The 17,844-nt window shown below is 44.6% G+C and overlaps 1 protein-coding gene across 2 annotated transcripts in view; it reads left to right on the forward strand.

Annotated features, from left to right (window-relative positions):
- The window catches only part of LOC134360311 (zinc transporter ZIP11-like), an 860,127-nt gene that overhangs the window by 1,829 nt on the left and 840,454 nt on the right, over positions 1-17,844 (forward strand). For both annotated transcript variants that reach the window (XM_063074529.1, XM_063074530.1), the window contains exon 2: positions 16,408-16,446. In XM_063074529.1, coding sequence (XP_062930599.1) covers positions 16,408-16,446 — 39 coding nt within the window. The remainder of the gene's footprint in view (positions 1-16,407; positions 16,447-17,844) is intronic.

A 17,844-nucleotide genomic window follows, 5' to 3' on the forward strand; every position in this document is an offset into this window, starting at 1 on the left:
TAAATTCTGCAAGGTACGGAACAGTAACACTTCAAATACGATGCAGCTAGGAGTTCAGAGCCCTCGTGCCTGGGGGAGGAAACTGTTTCTTATTGTAACCGTTCTCGTTTTTATGTATCACAGTCTCCTGCCTGATGGTAGAAAGTCAAGGAGAGTGCTAGATGGGTGGGTGGGATCCTTAATAATACCAAGGGCCCTGCGTATGCAGTGCTCTGATGAATGTCCTTGATTGATGGTAGGGAGATCCCTATGATCCTCTCAGCTGTTCTCACAGTCCTTTGTAGGGACTTCTGGTCTGATGCTCGACTGCTCCCATACCAGATGGAAATGCAACTTGTCAAGATGCTCTCAATGTGTCAATCTGCCTCCCTACCAGAGGCCTTTAGGTTCAGACCCAGGGAATAACTGTACACCACAGTTTACTTAACAGTACATACTGTTTATTAGCAAGCTTGTGTCGCATAGTTGATAAAACAGAGTCCCTGCCTACAGCCTAGGAAAATCTGCAGTCAAGTGAGCCCCCAAGAATGGTCTGGGCTGCTGATATACAGTGGCATGCAAAAGTTTGGGCACCTCTGGTCAAAATTTCTGTTACTGTGAATAGTTAAGTGAGTGGAAGATGAACTGATCTCCAAAAGTCATAAAGTTAAAGATGAAACATTCTTTTCAACATTTTATGCAAGATTAGTGTATTATTTTTGTTTTGTACAATTTTAGAGTGAAAAACAGGAAAGGAGCACCATGCAAAAGTTTGGGCACCCAAGGGATTTGAGCTCTCAGATAACTTTTACCAAGGTCTCAGACCTTAATTAGCTTGTTAGGGCTATGGCTTGTTCACAGTCATCATTAGGAAAGGCCAGGTTATGCAAATTTCAAAGCTTTATAAATACCCTGACTCCTCAAACCTTGTCCTAACAATCAGCAGCCATGGTCTCCTCTAAGCAGCTGCCTAGCATTCTGAAAATTAAAATAATTGATGCCCACAAAGCAGGAGAAGACGATAAGAAGATAGCAAAGTGTTTTCAGGTAGCTGTTTCCTCAGTTTGTAATATAATTAAGAAATGGCAGTTAACAGGAACGGTGGAGGTCAAGTTGAGGACTGGAAGACCAAGAAAACTTTCCGAGAGAACTGCTCGTAGGATTGTTAGAAAGGCAAATCAAAACCTCCGTTTGACTGCAAAAGACCTTCAGGAAGATTTAGCAGACTCTGGAGTGGTGGTGCACTGTTCTACTGTGCAGCAGTACCTGCACAAATATGACCTTCATGGAAGAGTCATCAGAAGAAAACCTTTCCTGCGTCCTTACCGCAAAATTCAGCGTCAGAAGTTTGCAAAGGAACATCTAAACAAGCCTGATGTATTTTGGAAACAAGTCCTGTGGACTGATGAAGTTAAAATAGTAGTTTTTGGCTGCAATGAGCAAAGGTATGTTTGGAGAAAAAAGGGTGCAGTATTTCATGAAAAGAACCTCTCTCCAACTGTTAAGCACGGGGGTGGATCGATCATGGTTTGGGCTTGTGTTGCAGCCAGTGGCACGGGGAACATTTCACTGGTAGAGGGAAGAATGAATTCAATTAAATACCAGCAAATTCTGGAAGCAAACATCACACTGTCTGTAAAAAAGCTGAAGATGAAAAGAGGATGGCTTCTACAACAGGATAATGATCCTAAACACACCACAGAATCCACAATGGGCTACCTTGAGGCGCAAGCTGAAGCTTTTGCCATGGCCCTCACAGTCCCCTGACCTAAACATGATCGAAAATCTGTGGATAGACCTCAAAAGAGCAGTGCATGCAAGACGGCCCAAGAATCTCACAGAACTAGAAGCCTTTTGCAAGGAAGAAGGGCGAAGATCCCCCAAACAAGAATTGAAAGACTCTTAGCTGGCTACAGAAAGTGTTTACAAGCTGTGATACTTGCCAAAGGGGGTGTTACTAAGTACTGAACATGCAGGGTGCCCAAACTTTTGCTTCGGGCCCTTTTCCTTTACTGTTATTTTGAGACTGTAAAAGATGGAAATAAAAAAGTAATCTTGCTTAAAATATGAAAGAAATGTGTCACGTTTAACTTTATGCCTTTTGGAAATCAGTTCGTCTTTTACTCGCATAGCTATTCACAGTAACGGAAAATTTTGACCAGGGTTGCCCCAAACTTTTGCATGCCACTGTATGTTCGTTATCACATACATACTTTGATAAGGATGGATGGAGAAGCTTTCTCATGCAACAAACACTTCTTTGTTCATACATTATTCTCACACACGACTTGTTAAGCTGCCAGTAAGTCAGTTAGGTTTTAGCTCTTTTAATTCTGCATATAATTCCTCAAATGGTGGTCCTGTAAATGGCAGTTAAGATGGGGAGGGGATGGGAGCCTTGCTTTCTTCAGTCTTTTTAGGAAGTGCAGGTGCTGCTCTGCCTTCTTGTACAGGGAGGAGATGTTGGGGGACTAGTTGAGGTCATCCGTGATGTGAACTCCCAGGAACTTGATACACTTAATTCACTTCACAGAGGAGCTATGTATTCACAGAGGGGGATGGTTCGTCTGCACCTTCCTGAAGTCCACAATGATTTGCTTTGTCATCTCCACATTCAGGCTTAGGTTGTTCTTTTCACACCAGTCCACCAGACACTCCATTTTCCCCTCTGCACTCCATCTTGTCGTCGTTCTTGATAAGGCAAACCGTTGTGTCACCCGCAAACTTGATGAGGCAGTTTGAGCTGGATCTTTGACACAGTCACGTGTTAGCAGTGTGAACAGCAGTGGGCCGAGCACATGGTCTTGGGGAGTGCCAGTGCTCAGCGTAATGGGACTAGAGTCATTGTTGCCCACACGGACTGACTGTGGCCTTACTGTTAAGAAGTTAAATCTCCAATTACAGTGGGAGGTGTTGAGACCCCAGTGAGTACAGTATCCTCTCCAATTTCTGGGGTACAGTAATATGGTGTTGAACACTGAACTTCTGTAAACAGCAGTCTGGCATTTGACACCCCATTTTCCAGGTGGGACAGGACGGAGGGGGGCAGAGGCTGTTGCATCATCATTGGATCGATTTGAGTGATAAACGAACTGGAAAGGGTCTAGTGTAACTGGGAGAAAGGCTTTAGTGTGGTCTATGAGCAGCCATTCAAAGCATTTCATAATGGTTGATCTTAATGCCACTGGACGATAGTAACTTGTCTAAATGACTGTCACCTTCTTTGGCGCTGGAATGATGGTTGCTGCCTTGAAAACTGAGAGGACAATGGATTGTTCTAGGGAGATGTTGAATCATGTGTCTATCTCGGAGAATCTTAAGTATCCCTATCATATCTGCCTTTACCACCACACCTGTCAGTGCACTCTCAGCACTCAGTGCTTCTTAAATAAAAATCCTGTACATCTCCTTTGAACTCCCATCTCCTCTTAATTTTTTTGACCCTGGGGAGATAAATGCTGGCTATCTACTCTTCAGCCTTTTCCCAAATGTCCTCTCTGCTTCTATAGCTGTGGAGAAACCAACCCTTGTTTATCCAACCCTAGTTTATTGTTAATTTCCAGAGATGGAGTGAGAGTGACTGCTTTTGATATCAATGTTAAGTTTGATTTTAGTCATGTCAAGTGGCCAAGTAAGGGGAAAAGTTTTTCACAGGCTTGAGACATGGCTAGTGCATGGGTTGTCGGGGTCCAATCAATTCAGCCCTGTGATATTGTGGCAGAAGATCTTTTCCAGGGATCCAGTAATCTTCAGCTGCTTCATCGATGATCTTAACTGTAGCATGCTCGGATGTGTGGATGTTTGTTGATACAGTGGAGTCCGGTGAATTGGGACTCATTGGAACCAGTACATTTGGCTCAATTAAGTGGCTGCCCAAATCACAGAAATAGTTAAAAAGGTTTAAAAAGGGCCAAGTTCCATTTAACCAAGAAACGTATTATGGATTGTATTTAAATGAAATACAGAAGAAATTAGAACACTACCAATACCACTACAGTACTATAAAAGTGTATTAGTTTCTAAGAGTTATCGATGGAGGAATTCATCAGTGTGTGCTGCAGTGGGCTTTTGATTGACTGCAAATGAACAAAATCAGCGCAAACACCTTGGGTAATTTTGTTGGCTGGTGTCAAATCTTTTCGTGGCATCTTGGCAAAGGTCTGAAATCTTTTAAAGTCAAAATTATCAAAAATATCTTTTTTTAAATTGACATCTGTTGCCCAGATCGATTAGCATAATGCAAGCATGTGCAACTGACGCTATTTAAACACTGTTCGCTCTGAGCACGGTGTGGTGTCTAAAAGCCACACAAATACACACTACTTGCACTGATTCGAAACTGTCCAGCAACAGTCTTCTGTCCCAATTAAATGGCTAACCAAACAAAGGAAATCATAGCTATTTTCTCAATTAGTTTTGTGCTTTAAACATTGTCTAAAGTAAGCTGCTTCCTTGATAAACTGATGGCCCAATTAACTGGAATCCACTTGAAGCACCTTCAATTACTCCAAAAGACTGAGGTTTGGTAAAATACTGAAAGGCTTTTATTCGCTGTACAATACGACCTCCACAGTGAGTGTCTGTCCCCGGACTGAGGGGAAGGGGCAAGGCGAACACCTTTATACAGGACTCTGTGGGAGGAGCCACAGGGGCAGTCAGCAGAGGGGTGTGTCCAGACAAGTAACCGAGTTACAACATATATACATGGTTTACCACATTCACCTCTCCTTTTTTAAAAAGAGTCTCGCGGGGTGAAGTGACTGACAATATTTACAAGAAGTATATTTACAGGTTAAGTCTATCAGGCGGTCGAGTCTGTCGCTGTGATCTACGTAGCACCGGTGGTGATTGCACCGGTGATGGCGGTTGTGCTGGCTCCGGCCTGACTTGAGGTGCCAGCACGTTAGGCGTCGGTAATCCCTCGTGCGTGTGCGTCGCGCCCGGTATGGGAGTGTCGTGTGGTGTCTGTATAGGGTTTGGGGTGCACGGTGTCTTGTAGGTACATACATTGGTGGGTACGGGGTCTATAGTCACCACGGAGTGTGCAGGGTAGGGGCCCGGAGCTCCTGCGGGCGCCAGGTCCCGGATGGAGACCGTGTCCTCCCGCCCATCAGGTAAAACCACGTAGGTGTACTGGGGGTTCGCATGAAGTAAGTGAACCCTCTCGACTATCGGGGAGTATTTATGGCTCCTCACATGTTTCCGGAGCAGCACTGGCCCCGGGGACGTCAGCCAAGATGGTAGGGTGGTTCCAGTGGTCGATTTTCTGGGAAAAGAAAAGAGCCGCTCATGGGGGGTGGCATTGGTGGCTGTGCATAACAGGGAGTGGATGGAGTGGAGTGCCTCAGGAAGGACCTCCTGTCAGCGGGAGACCAGCAGTCCCTTTGACCTGAGGGCTAAGAGTGTGGCTTTCCACACTGTGCCATTCTCCTTCTCTACCTGTCCATTCCCCCGGGGATTATAGCTCGTGGTCCTACTGGTTGCAATTCCCCTAGCCCGTAGATATTGGCGCAGCTCGTCACTCATAAACGAGGACCCTCTGTCACTGTGGATATAGCATGGGTATCTGAACAGAGTGAAGAGCTTGCGCAGGGCTTTTATAACTGACGTGGTAGTGGTGTCGGGGCAGGGGATGGCGAAGGGGAACCGCGAGTACTCGTCAATTATGTTAAGAAAGTACACATTGCGGTCGGTGGAGGGAAGGGGGCCCTTAAAGTCAACACTCAGTCGCTCAAAGGGGCGGATGGCCTTGATGAGTGGTGCCTTTTCGGGTCGGTAGAAGTGCGGTTTGCACTCTGCGCAGACTTGGCAGTCCCTGGTCATCATCCTGATCTCCTCAAGGGAGTAAGGCAGGTTCTCCGCTGCTGATTATTAATCATGAATGCGACTGAGCGCTGGTCAGTTAGCAGGGTGAACCTTTAGCCGGCAAGATAGTTCCTCCAGTGCCTTATAGCTTCCACGATGGCCTGGGCCTCTTTCTCTACCGCAGAGTGCCGAATTTCAGGGCCTTGAAGGGTACGGGAGAAGAACGCCACTGGTCTTCCTGCCTGGTTGAGGGTAGCAGCCAGCGCAAAGTTGAAGGCGTCACTCTCTACTTGGAAGGGAATGGCCTCATCCACCGTATGCATTGCTGATTTGGCAACGTCCCCTTTTATGCGGTTGAAGGCCGCGTGGGCCTCGGCAGAGAGGGGGAATGTGGTGGACTTGACCGGGGGCGGGCCTTGTCTGCATAGTTAGAGACCCATTGGGTGTAATATGAAAAGAAGCCCAGGCACCTTTTGAGGGCTCTGAGGGTATTGGGAAGAGGGAGTTCCAACAAGGGACGCATACGGTCGGGGTCAGGGCCAATGACTCCATTCTCCACGACACACCCAAGGATAGCAAGTCGGGTAGTCCCAAATACACACTTGTCCTTGTTATAGGTGAGGTTGAAAGATTTGGCCTCTTGGAGAAATTTTTGGAGGTTGTTGTCGTGATCCTGCTGGTCGTGACCGCAGATGGTGATGTTATCCAGATATGGGAACGTGGCCTTCAGTTGGCACTGGTCCACCATTGCCCTCTGGAAGACAGATACACCATTCGTGACACCAAAGGGGACGCGCAGGAATTGATAAAGCCTGCCGTCCGCTTCGAAGGCAGTGTAAGGGCGGTCCTCCTGGCGGATGGGGAGCTGATGGTAAGCGGATTTTAGGTCTATGGCCGAGTACACCTTGTACTGTGCTATCTGATTGACCATATCCGCGATGCGGGGTAGAGGGTACGCGTCGAGCTGCGTGAACCTATTGATGGTCTGGCTATAGTCCACGACCATCCTATTCTTCTCCCCGTTCCAAACAACCACCACCTGGGCCCTCCAAGGACTTGTGCTTGCCTCAATGACCCCCTCCCTGAGCAGCCGCTGCACCTCCGACTTAACGAAAGCTCTGTCCCCCGCGCTGTACCTCCTGCTTTTAGTTGCCACGGGTTTACAGTCGGGGGTCAGGTTGGCGAACAGCGGTGGGGGAGGGATCCTGAGGGTGGAGAGGCCGCAAGTGGTGTCGGTAGTGTGGCAGTTGGCATGATGTTGGGTGGGATGCGCGGGCCGGTGTGTGTGTGTGTGGTCAGTAGCGGTGTACATGACATATCTCTACAAAACAGGGGATTTATGACAGTAATTGGCGGGAGGGGCCCATCATACTTCATTGTCACGCTTTTCAGGTGGCTCTGGAAGTCCAACCCCAACAGCACAGGGGCACACAGTTGAGGCAAGACCAGTAACATAAAGTCTCGATATTCTGTGCCCTGCACCACTAGTGTTGCTACACAACCCCCCCGGATGTCTGTTGTATGCGACCTGGAGGCCATGGTGACCCTCCGACTTACCGGCCGTATCATGAGTCCACGATGCTGCACCGTGGCCGGGTGGATAAAACTCTCTGTGCTGCCTGTGTCAAACAGGTAGCTTGCCCTGTGCCCCTCCACCAGGATGTCCATCATTGACCTTGCGAGCTGGTGGAGAGCATTTTGGTCGAGGGTCACGGAAGCCAGGGTGGGGTCGCTGTCTTGGTCCGGCGCGGTGGGGTGGCCCGTGAGCACCCGTTGGTCGTAGGCGGTGGGAGGTGGCGCCGACCAAGATGGCCGCCCCCATGTCTTGCACGTAGTGGTGGCGTGCAAGGAAGATGGCGGCAGGCAAGATGGCTACCCCCACGTCTCGCACATGGCGCTGCTCGATCCCGCTCGCGGTTTTGACTTACAGACCTTGGCGAAGTGGCCCTTCTTTCCGCAGCTGGAACATGTAGCTTGTCGGGCTGGGCAGCGTTTCCGGGGGTGCTTCTCCAGTCCGCAGAAGTAGCACTTCGCAGACTCACGACTGGCGGCAGCCGAGGTCGATTCACCGGCAGGTTGCGGGGTCTGCGGCACCCGCGAGGCGATCGGGGGATTGTGTGCCTGGAGAGCCTCGGAGTTATGCAGAGCGGCCTCCAACGTATCAGCCAGCTCGATCGCCGAACTTAGGGTAAGATCAGCTTTTTCCAGCAGCCGCTGGCGCACGTACACTGACCTGGTCCCCGTAACGAAGGTATCTCTCACTAGGAGTTCTGCATGCTGCGCCGCCGTCAGCTCCTGGCAATTGCAGGCCCGCACGTGCGTCCGTAGGGCCTGGACGAACTCAGCACTCGATTCCCCGGACCGTTGTTGCTGTGTCGCTAAACGGTGCTGAGCATAGACGCTGTTTATCGGCTGCAGGTATTATCTTTTGAGTGCGTTCATTGCGCCGTCGTAGTTCGGCTGGTCTCTGATCAGCGAATAGACCCGTGGACTGACCCTGGAGAGTAGAACTCTGCACTTCGCTACGGGGTCGGTCGCTTTAATCTCCTCTAGATACGCTTTGAAGCAGGCCAGCCAGAGTTCGAAAGCATTTCCAGCTTCAGGTGTTTGCAGATTGAGGTCTAATTTTTCTGGTCTCAGGGCCTGTTCCATGTTTTAAAATGTACAGCGAATAAAATTGAAGCACCTTCAATTACTCCAAAAGACTGAGGTTTGGTAAAATACTGAAAGGCTTTTATTCGCTGTACAATACGACCTCCACAGTGAGTGTCTGCTCCTGGACTGAGGGGGAGGGGCAAGGCGAACACCTTTATACAGGACTCTGTGGGAGGAGCCACAGGGGCAGTCAGCAGAGGGGTGTGTCCAGACAGGTAACCGAGTTACAACATATATACATGGTTTACCACACCACTGCAATTATATTGTACTTACTACCCATTACACTGCTGGTGTTTCGGTTCTCTCTCTCTGCTGGTGTTCAGTGCTTTCTCCTTCATGTCAGTAACTGCCTTTCAGTTTTCACTACTGTCAATGAAGCAAGTCTCGGATGGAGACTCAGGAACATTGTTACACGCAGATGTAGAAGGATTCTTCATTGCTGTTTCCATAACAATTCCGTTTGACCAGTCGGGGTTGTTAGCCCTGAGTTGAACCTCCAAACCTGGAGGAATGGTGGACCATTCTTAGTCTGGTTTCTACCATTTGACCTGTTTGGCATGGGTGACCATACCAAGAGTCAAAGCACAAAGCCCTGTCTCTAGCCAACATGGATCGTTGGGTCTTTGTGGTCGTCTTGGAAATTCTGTAGTTACATTGTGTTCAGAATCATGTATCTCTCTGTACATAATAATGTACTTAAAGACTTGATTCAAGAGTAGGTCATAGAGTGGGGTATTTTGCAGTGAGTGATCCCTGTTGCCTATTTTCTGCAAGGTACTGTACATTGGAAATGTGTTGGAACTTTCACCACTTGCCTGGAAGAATGCAGATCCAATTGCCTTCAACCATGATGAAATAACCCTTTTTATCAGTATCCTGCCTTCGATACTGAACTTCCACTCCCACCATCACTACTGCTGGTCAAATTAAAATGCATTTTGGTTACTTGCCACAACTTGCTCTCCTGTATCTCCTAATCTTCCCAACTTTCCTCTTCAGAGGAAAAGGGCAGCACACCAATGAGTGTCTATATCTCTGCTTATCTTCTGAATTTCATCATATTATCTACAGTCTTTTTCCCCAAGGTAGGGGAGTCCAAAATTAGAGGGCATAGGTTCAGAATGAGAAGGGAAAGATTTAAAAGGGACCTGAGGGGTAAGTTTTTCCCACAGAAAGTTGTGCGTATATTGAACGAGCTATCAGAGGAGGTGGTAGAGGTGGGTGCAAGTACAGCATTTAAGACATTCGGATAGGTGCATGGATAGGAAAGGTTAGGAGCGATATGGATCAGATGTGGGCAAATGGGACTGGTTCAGTTACGCAGCTTGCTTGGAGGGTCTATTATCTGTGCTCGGTAGCTCTATGCTACATTCTTAGTCTTGTCACAGAGGAAAGACCATTGAAGTTGCTTCTGAAAAGCACTGAAAGTGTCTTTGTCATATGGGGCATATTGGTTTGAGAAGATGTTTCTCAAGGGCTGTTGATATGAACACGTAGTAGTCTTTGCCAGCAATACTTGTATTCAGCATAGATAAAAGAATTCTCACAAAAGGATAAAAATAAAATAATTATTTTATCAAACTTTGCATGTGGAAAAAAAAGTATCCAGTAATTCACAAAAAGCTTGTGTGGGACCTTGGCCAGATTTTCTGTAAGATGCATATCTTACTATTTGTATATATAAAAGAAACCTGGCATGGGTGTCATCTCTTCATGAATCTTATCTCTGGTGATAACTTGTACTGAATTAGGTTGGAATTACAGTGCCTCACAATGCCATGTTGAGTGCACAAAGCTTTGCGTGTATTTATTTGGAGATACGGCACGGTAACAGGCCCATCTGGCCTAATGAGCTCATGCCACCCAAATATACCCATGTGAGAAGAAACGGTAGCAATCTGAGGAAACCCACGTGGTTACAGGAGGGACATAGAAACTCCTCACAGACAGCAGCAGAATTGAACCCAGGTTGCTGGTGCTGTAATAGCATTTCATGAACTGCTACACTACTGACTGCTGCCACTTCTCAGCCATCTTGTACTGTTATTTTAAGAGCTATAAATACAATAGTTTAATGATATTGACGGGAGGAGAAGATGGCGGCGTGATGCAGCTCGCAGCGGCTGCTCCAGTGGTGATGTCTGTTATTTGTCAAGTAGGGTGCCGTGCACAATCCTGATTTGATGGAGGCGGACGTGAAAGTACAGAGGAACATCTGGTGAAACTTCTGAAATGTCTGCTTCGTTGCCGTTGCTACTGTGTGGTCCGGAATCTCTGGAGGAGAAGGCCCCGAGTCCTCGGCTTTGCTTGTTGCTCGGCGGCCGGGGCGGGGTTGAATCGCTCAGCAGAGGATGGTGCTTGGAGAGGCTGTGTTGGAGGGGTTGGTCGGAGGCTTGAAGTTTTTGGACGGACTCAGAGTCCGCTGCGGTCGGGTGCTTCCAATGGTTCTGCATTGGCAAGTTGGCAGCGCTTGGAGGTTCTTGGCAGGGAGAGTTCCTCCCTTCTGCCACCTGCGTGAGATGATGAGTCTATCGGGACTTTGAGACTTTTTTTTACCGTGCCCATGGTCTGCTCTTTATCAAATTATGGTATTGCTTTGCACTGTTGTAACTATATGTTATAATTATGTGGTTTTGTCAGTTTTAGTCTTGGTTTGTCCTGTGTTTTCTTGTGATATCATTCTGGAGGAACATTGTATCATTTTTTAATGCATGCATTTCTAAATGACAATTAACGAGGACTGAGTGTCCTCATAATCTAATCTAATATTGGGGAAATTGAAATCACTGTTAAGTGAGATCACTAGTGTTAAAGGTTGAGAAGAGGTAGAATTTTTAATATTCATCCTGAAGAGCTCTTGAGCCAATACATTGATTCGTATTTGAGAAGTAGCAATATTAGGTCTAAACCTTGGCAATGTATCTAGACAAGGATAGGCAATGTCAGTGGGAGAACATTTCATAGATGGTGAATGCAGTTGTAAGTTTTAAGGTTGTTCTGGAGAATGATAAGGATAGACTGTAAATGCAAGCCCTGAAGTGGGGTAAGAGCCTGATTTCAATCTGATGACACAGGCTTGATGAAGGTGAATGTGGAGTAACTACTTTCAGGTAGCAGTTACTTCCCATCCACCTTTATACTTTCAGGTACATATACGAATGAGGAGTGGGAGGTATTTAAATATGAAATAACAGGAGTTTAGAATCAATATGTTCCAGAATGCTGAAGGATAAGCTGAATAAGTCTAAGGAACCTTAATGTCAAGGTATATTGGGGGCTGGTGGAGAAGACAATGTTAGATTATTGTAGATCTAGAGGAGTGAAAATAATTGAGGCCTTGCAGATGTATGGAATGTATTGGGGTAATTTAAAAAAAAAAGTAATTAGGGTTATGAAATTGCAATAGCAGATAATAATAAAGAAAACTGCAAAGCATTTATTTATATTACTTGGCAAAGGGATAACTGTGGAAAGAGTTGGAACATGGTTAAAGTTAGAAAAGAGGATATTTCACCTATCTTCACTATGGAGACATCCATTGTAGTTGGAGAATTTGTGGGGAGAGATATTGGTGGAATTCTAGAATAAATTATCATTAAACAAGGTTTACTGGTAGTCAAATCCTCAAGACCCAGATTTGATAATCCTGAGCAGCTGTAAATGTTTGACAAATTCGAACTGTCGCCTTTTCCTGGACCTGCATGATGTCTCAAAGCTATTAGTAACGACCAAAATGTGCGTTCGTGCCACTTCTTTATGCCAAGGAGAACACTCCAAAGCTGATCCACAGAGATGGACATGGACAGAGATTAATACAGAACCAAAGTTTGTTTAAACAACTGAGTTTTAAGTACACAAGAAGTAGGAGCAGTATTGGCTTGTTGAGCGTGCTCTGCCATTCAATGAGATCGTGGCTGATGTGGCTGTGGATTCAACTCCACCTATCTGCCATTTCACTATAACTCTTAATTCTCATACCATTCAAAATTGTATCTGACTGTGTCTTAAATATATTTAATGAGGTAGCCTTCATTGCTTCCCTGTGGGAGCAGTTTCTTCCCCTCCACGATCAGATTTCTGAATGGACAACAAACCCATGAATGATACCTCACTAATTTTTTCCTTTCTTTTAGCACTACTTATTTAATTTTTTAATATATCCTTAGTTAGATGAATTGCAATGTACTGCTGCCACAAAACAACAGATTTCATAACATATGCCAGTGTTACTAAACCTGGTTCTGATTTTGATTTTGATGCCCTTGGGTTGGGAAAGGGACTACTTAAGCCTAGAAGCTTTGCCAAGTGCAAAGGAATGCACCACCTCACAGACCTCATCTTAGGTCCTGAAAACTACCCAAAACAAGACTTGTTTGTACGGCTGAAGTCTGGTGGGTGAGTACAATGGAGGAACGTAGCGAACTAAAACCAAGGCGGAACCTAAGCTGATTTTATTGAGAGTTGATGCAAATTTGGAGAGGGAATGGGTTCGTGTGAGCAAGATTGATTTTGTGTTTAAGGAAATGGCTAACACTTTGATTGGAAAGATGAGCATGGATATACATTTATGTATTCGATGAAATTCCAGGAACCTTTGGCCAAAATTATGGCTCCTAGAATTGAATGTAGATTATTGATCAGCTTAGGAGATGGAGGAGTGGGATATTTCCATTTTGGAAGCTTACTAAGCTAGGAACTAAACTATTCACTGGATTTTTTAAAAAACAATTTAGCACCTTGTAGGTTCATTTTCCTCAAGCATCCCTCTACCGCAAAGATTGAAGACATTGTAAAAGAAATTGCTCAGAGGATGACATCATAGAGATGTGGATGATGGAGGAACACCCAACACCTGGATTTGAATAATGATGATAATAATAATAGGCATCACTATGAATAAGGAGGTAGTGAGATTGACCAGTATTACATTTGTGGGAGGGAGATGGCAAAGAACAGTGGGAATTCCATGCAACGTCAATCTACAGAGGAATTGCAGTAATAGTTCAGAGTACGAAATTGGAATGTTAAAATTAGGTGAGTGCGCAGCAAAGATGTGGACCCCTCCCCTCACGTCTGTTTAAACGTGTCAAAGATGTGTGTATATGTGAATGATGTGTAACACAGGTCCTTCCCAGGTTGTGACAGGGTTTCATTTCTGTGAGCTGGTGGTAACTTGGATAGTTCACAGGTTGGAAGTGTGGCCAACTACTAACTGAGTTCTCACGCAGCAGAAGATGTCCGAGCTCTGCGGCAGCCGGCAATGCTAAAGCGTCGGTCACCCAAATACTCGTCAATGTGTGCAGGTTGTAAAGTAAGTCAGATGTTGCTAAACTGGGGGAGGTGATCCGTGTGCTGCTTCAGAAGTAACCACGTTTTAACTTCCTGCATGTCCCTTTGGCCTGTGTATTATTTTGGTCCGTAATCTATCGAAAACTTGTAGATCTAAAGGAATGTGAGCATCTCTGGAGGCGACCATTGCCACATTTCATCAAGTTTAGGCAGTAATTTGACATACAAGCAGACAATGTTGTAAACAAGCACTCAGTAGGCCAGGCTGCATCTATGGAAGAAGAACCAGTGTTTACATTTCAGGTTGAAATTCTGATGACATTTTCTGTTTTTGATTCCATTATCAGAAGTAAATTTATTTTCATTTATACCCAATTTATTGAGACAATTAAGTTTATCGCACAGAGGCAGATATGTTATTAATTTTAACTTGAAGTGTTGTGCATGCTGCACACCAGGTGATGTTAGACCATGTGCCAGTGTCAGAGGTAAACAAAAAACTTGAGAAAATCAGAAGCGATAGGACTTATGTACACTTAGAAAGCAGAATTGATCTGGGACAGCCGGCATGGCTTTGTGTGGGGCAATACTGCCTCACTAATCTGATTGAGTTTTTTGAGGAGATTACTAAGCAAGTTAAGAAAAGGTAGGACAGCTGAGAGTCTATGCTTGGCCTGTAGTAAGGGGGTTGACAAGGTTCCACATATATTAGACGACATATAGTATTCGGGTATTCTCTTCAGGTTTGAAATCTGTCTATTGGTGTACTGTGGAAATTAATGCTGGGACTCAGTGTTTGTGATTCTAGATGTCAGGCTGACCAACTTGTAATTCCCTGGCTTGTCTTTGTTACCCTTATTAAACAACAGAATTGGCCGCCTTTTAGCCTTTGAGAATTTTATCAATGGCTAATGATGAATCAAGTATCTCCACAAGGAGTTCTGCCATTTCTTTTCTCACCTATTGAGTCTGAGGATGCACTCAAGTCAGTCCCTGGGGATTTATCCACTTGAACACGTTGTAAGGCTGCAAACAATTCCTCCCTGGTAATATGAATGTTCTCCAAAACATCATCACTTGTTTCCCTTGAGTCTTGAGCAACCATGATTTTCTCCTGAGTAAGCACAGAAGAAAAATTTGTTTAATAATCCCACCCATCTCCGGTGGCTCAAGGCACAGGCATCCCTTCTGATCTGTAAGGGAATCTACTCTCTCTCCCTTGCCATCCTTATACTCTTGGTATAGTCTTAGATTCTCTTGGGATTTTCCTTAACTGTACCTGACAGCTCCATCTCATACCCTCTCCTTGCTCTCCTGATTTCTCTTCTTTCTACAGTCACTCATCCATGAGTTCCTTTCTCTTGATGAGAGTCCCGGTATCTCTGATCAGCTAGGGTTCCCTGAGCTTGCCAGGTAAACTATTCACCTCAGCAGGAACATATGGCCCCTGGATTCTTGGTAGCATATTCTTTAAAGGCTTCCCAATTGCTATTTGTGTCTTTTCCTCATAGAGGCATACCAACAGACCTCCAGTACACCCATTTCACAAATTGGACAGTCAATAGAAGGGAAGCAGAAACCTTTCACTAATGCATCCCTATTATACTGATGCTGCCTGACTTGTTGAGCTCCTCCAGCTTTGTATGTGTGCTACTAAATGACCTGAAGGTTAGGTACAGCTGAACTGTCATGGAATGCTGCGTGTTTTTCAAAGCACCGCTGTTTCACAAGGAGCTTTGCCTGTGAATTCGATTTGAAGAAATTTAATTTGTTTCCAAAAGTTATAGATAACTATAGTAAAGCTTTATTTGTAACGGAATAATCAGCATTTTTAAGGAACATAGTTTCGGCATCTCTTGCGAGGCTACCTGATGTTTGCGTGTGTTGCTTGTATTGCACTTGTATCTATCCATTTGTTCCTCGTTTTGTTGTACTTTATGTAAGGAAATGAGATGGGTTTGGGGCATGTGGATAGATGAACTTTTCTCTTTCATCTAACTAGTCTCCATTATTGATGTGAATTGGGGCCAAGATGACACTGGTGACCAGTGGGACAAATGGTGATGTCCTGCAGGCAGTTCACGATACTACTGCTCCTTATTCTTTTAAATGTACCCCTACTACTAATCTGGTGTTCCCTTGTTTTTGTGGCTGCCTGTGGGAAGACAAATCTCAAAGTTGTATTCTGCATGCATACTTTGATCATAAATATACTTTGACCCACTTCATTGAAAATTTTTATTTCGCTTGTATTGAGCAGTGAGTTTTGCCAATCCAAAGATGAGTGGAGAATAATTGAAAGGTGCAATCTCACAAAAAATAAAATCCTGCATGGAGAGCACGGGAATGCTGATCCCAGACTATGTGGGGAAAGCTCTCTCCAACAAGTGAGGTCTTATGACTAATTGATCAATGTGCTACGATTTCAAAGATAATTTTGAAGTGAGAATATTTGTTTGAAGAACCAAAATGTATTTTGCTTGCACGATTTTATTGACTTCATTGCTTTTTGTAGGATCTTGATCCGTAGAAATTGGCTCTTGTTTGACTTGTGAAAAGTGGCTGAACTTCAGAAGTCTTTGATTGTTGGTAAAGACTTTCTGATGTGGTGAAGAATGATAAACGTTCTCCTTTTTATCAAAGTGTTTTAATTTTACTCTTATCTTTTCTACACAGAAACAAATCCTGGATGGAAGTCTTGGTTTTGCTGCAGGGGTGAGTGGATAAAGAGTCTTTAAACACAGTGTTTAAAAGCTGTTATGACAGCGTCAGCCTTCTAACTGAACATTTTTTGCTAGAATAATGATTTGTTTCTGCATCCTGAAACATACGATTGTGAGAGTGAAATGTAGATAAGGAACAAGAATATTCTGAAGGAAGACTATACAAAGAATCTTGCCGAAAGGTTTGTCTGCAAAAGTCAGGATAAAATTAATTTATGTACTGCCTTCTGTCGCATTGTCATGCAGACGGAAAGAGTACCCCCTTCAATCGGTAAATAATTTAGGCCCAAGTTGACAGGAGGTGAGGGCACATACTGTTGATGGAACTGAATTGAAACCTAGTGACATTAATTTATTTTTATGAAGATAGTTGAATGGTGAGGAGTGGCATATGTGCTATTTCTATCCTTATCAAGGTGAAGGATGGCATTGGTGAGACATGCAAACATGTCATTGCTTACGCAATTGAAGGTGTTCAACTGCCAGTCAGTCTACAAGCAGCACAGGCAGATGTGGGAGTATCTTCCTTTAATCAACGGCATCTAAGAAAATGAGAAGGAAAGGAATAAGATGATGTAAGAATAGTTGGACTGTCAACAATTCCTGTGGAGCGTAAACGCTGACACGGACTATTTCATCTAAATGGATAGTTGGGCTTTAGGAGCATGCCCCATTTCCTGTGTCAATCATTGATTGAAGTAGATGATTAGCAACAAGTTCTGCAAAGTTTCTCGCAGTGAGCTTTTCAGAAGCTGCCGTAGAGTAGCCACACTGCTGACAAGAAATGGAGACCTACTCTGCTCTTGAATATGCTCCTGCAACACTTTCCTAAATATGATCTGACATTTTGAATGTTTTCTGGTATTGTTCAAATCATGTGAGATTGTACATTTTGTTATTTAATATGATCCCCTTGAGTTCTGGTTTTAATGTATGCTGATTCCTCATGTAGATTTTCCATTAATGTGCTGGTCCAAATTCTTTGCCAGTCTGTGCATTTTGGTGCAGCTATTTAAATTCTATTATTTCCCAATGGCAAGGGTTGATCCTTATTTAACTGTTGGCAATCTTTTTACAAGAGGGAGTGAAGGATAAGCAGATGATAGGTTTGACCTCTTACTCATGATACTTGCTCTCCTTTTGATCAGCTGTTGGTTTCATCTGAATGGCAGCAGAGTTGTAGATTTGGTGTGTGCTGTCCATTCGAGGCTTTGATCTGACATGTAACAAATGGGAAGGCAGTCGAATATGGGGTTTTGGGAATAGAGGCTGATGAGATCAGATGAGAGGAACACTTGAGGAGTTTGAACACTGGATACAGAGATCCCATGAAATACAAAATGTTGAGAGTTAATCTTAAAAAATAGCATTTCATCTGACACTATTATGA

Source organism: Mobula hypostoma, chromosome 22, assembly GCF_963921235.1.
Source record: "Mobula hypostoma chromosome 22, sMobHyp1.1, whole genome shotgun sequence".
In the NCBI taxonomy this organism is placed as follows: Eukaryota; Metazoa; Chordata; class Chondrichthyes; order Myliobatiformes; family Myliobatidae; genus Mobula; species Mobula hypostoma.